The sequence below is a fragment of the Triticum aestivum genome, chromosome 1A, assembly GCF_018294505.1.
Source record: "Triticum aestivum cultivar Chinese Spring chromosome 1A, IWGSC CS RefSeq v2.1, whole genome shotgun sequence".
Taxonomy (NCBI): Eukaryota; Viridiplantae; Streptophyta; class Magnoliopsida; order Poales; family Poaceae; genus Triticum; species Triticum aestivum.
This window is the reverse complement of record NC_057794.1, coordinates 1201321-1203450: the sequence shown is the minus strand read 5'-3', so window position 1 is coordinate 1203450 and position 2130 is coordinate 1201321. Positions and strand designations below refer to the sequence as shown.

Sequence of the window (2130 nt, the reverse complement as noted above, 5' to 3'; positions counted from 1 at the left end):
GCTTGGGAGGCGGGGAAGGTGGGCTTGTGGTGGTTGGAGGCGGCGTGGAAGTGGAAGGCGCGGGCTTTGGAGGTGGGAGCGCGGCAGGCGGCGAGGCGGCGAGCTTTGGAGGTGGAGCGGACGGCGGGGAGGAAGGAGGAGGGGATGTCGTGGAGGTGGAGGTGGAGGGCGCGGCGGCGTCTGCTGCGGGAGTGGCATTGGGGCGCCTGGAGGTGGCCGGCGCGGGCGCGGAGGCCGCCATCTGTCTGTCTGTCTGTGTGTATGTCTATCTATCTAGGTTGGGGGATTTGACACGGAAGGATGGAAGGAAGGTGGGTAGGTTCTCTGAAATCGGAGGTGAGGGAGTGCTGCTGCTCTGAGGTTGGGAAGAAGAAGATGAGGAAGAGGGAAGCGGGGGGATAGATCCGGCGGGCAGCACCCAATCCTTTTCAGTGCGCCATGGAATCAGAGGGAGAGAGAGAGAGAAAGAGAGAGGGAGGAAGATGAATCCAATCCCATTCCCTTCTTTTGCCGCCGCTGCTGCTTTATTATTTACAGACACACTCCTCTCTTTCTTTCCCCTGCCTACACTCCTCTCTTTATTCACAGAGAGAGAGGGCCAGGATCACGCCGTCGGGAGTCCGGGTCAGAGCCGTCATCCACGTCCTGATCCGTGGATCAGTTGTGATGCTTTCCGGCAGCGTAGGCAGTAGGATGGAGTAAATGCAGCTGCCTACTACTGCCCGGCTGCTGTTCTTGTTTTGTTGAGAGCGGTGATCTCTTTAGGGTTAGCTCCTCTCTGCTTCGACGAACATGGACTTCTTGATGCAGCGGATCTGGCTGTGGATGTGGTTGTTCGCCCGCATTTTCGCTTCGGATTTCCTAAAGATCTAACTTTTTATGCCGGCGTTGTATGCGTGCAGCAGAACGCTTTTGGAGGAGGTGAACGACAGGGACATAGAAAAGATTGACCCCAAGGCTTCTGGGTGGACGCCAAGGTATGCATTTTGGGCTACCACAAGTTCAGTTGGAAATGAATTCTCCTACCTACTCCCTTCGTCCAGAAAAAACTTGTCCCTCAAATGAATGTATCTAGCACCAGGTTAGTGCTAAATACATCCATTTGATAGACATGTTTGGGACAAGCTTTTCCGGACGGAGGGAGTATATTATTAGATAGCAACTGAATCTGTAGGTGAAATTAGTACGCACATATATTCAGTTGCAATAACTCTCAAAATGTAAAAGGTCTATGGGATTGTAAACGTTTATGGTAGAATTCAGTTACCAGGTTGGTAGCTGTTACCCCCCTATGAGGTACACGGGAAAATATCTAGTGCTACCATCTATTAGGTGATACGGTGATACAAGGCTGTATGGAGCGTTAGATATACAGGAATGGACTGGATCAGTTTGCTCAGCTGTTTACATATGGCCCCAGTAACATTTGCATCTTGGCCCCCAAAAGAAGTATGTGTCGGTCAAAACTCCTGTCACATGTCTCTCTTTCAAGCCACCGTTTCTTAGGAAATATGTTGTTAAAGAATGCAATCACTAACCCCAGGTGAGAATGATCGTCAGAACATATAGATATAACCAGTAAAATCAACGGTATTCACTTTCAGCACATATTCCTACAAGCAAGCAACACTCATAAAATTTTCCAAAGTTCCAACACAGTAGAACAAACATCCCTTTGCCACATTCTACAGTTTGTTCTATTACAAAGTGAAGCAAAACTAACTGTTCTGGTTCCAAATATAAGAAACAAAACTTGGCAAAATAAAAGAGATTCCACAATACTAGTAATGCCTTCAGATATAAAAGCTTGTTGTTGTCCAGTAAAGCAAACCAGAGCGGTACAATCTTCCAGATTGACAAAACACAGTGCAACGCTTGCCATGAAATTGCACATATATGTAACAGTTATAGTTCAGATTTGCTAAGTTAAACAGGGTGCTACTCCTAAACCTAAAAGGCATATATTACAACTCTTGTCAACTGCTAACGCAGACGATTCCCCTAATTACACAGCAAGAACACTAAAAGGAAGCTGTTTCTGCTCCGGAATCGCTAGACCTAGCCATTTGGTCATTTTGCATGTTTCTCAATGTTGAAAGCATGCACATCATAGATTGGAACATTCCCCCC

The 2130-nt window shown here is 47.7% G+C and overlaps 2 protein-coding genes across 2 annotated transcripts in view; both read right to left on the bottom strand.

Annotated features, from left to right (window-relative positions):
* The window catches only part of LOC123183936 (proline-rich receptor-like protein kinase PERK8), a gene marked incomplete in the record, with an annotated part of 4381 nt that extends 3495 nt beyond the window's left edge, over positions 1–886 (bottom strand). The window contains 1 exon segment of the mRNA XM_044596295.1: positions 1–886. Within this exon segment, the coding sequence (XP_044452230.1) occupies positions 1–241 (241 nt within the window).
* Positions 887–1785: 899 nt separating this feature from the next.
* Positions 1786–2130, bottom strand: part of LOC123183953 (uncharacterized) — a gene marked incomplete in the record, with an annotated part of 4272 nt that continues 3927 nt past the window's right edge. The window contains 1 exon segment of the mRNA XM_044596296.1: positions 1786–2122.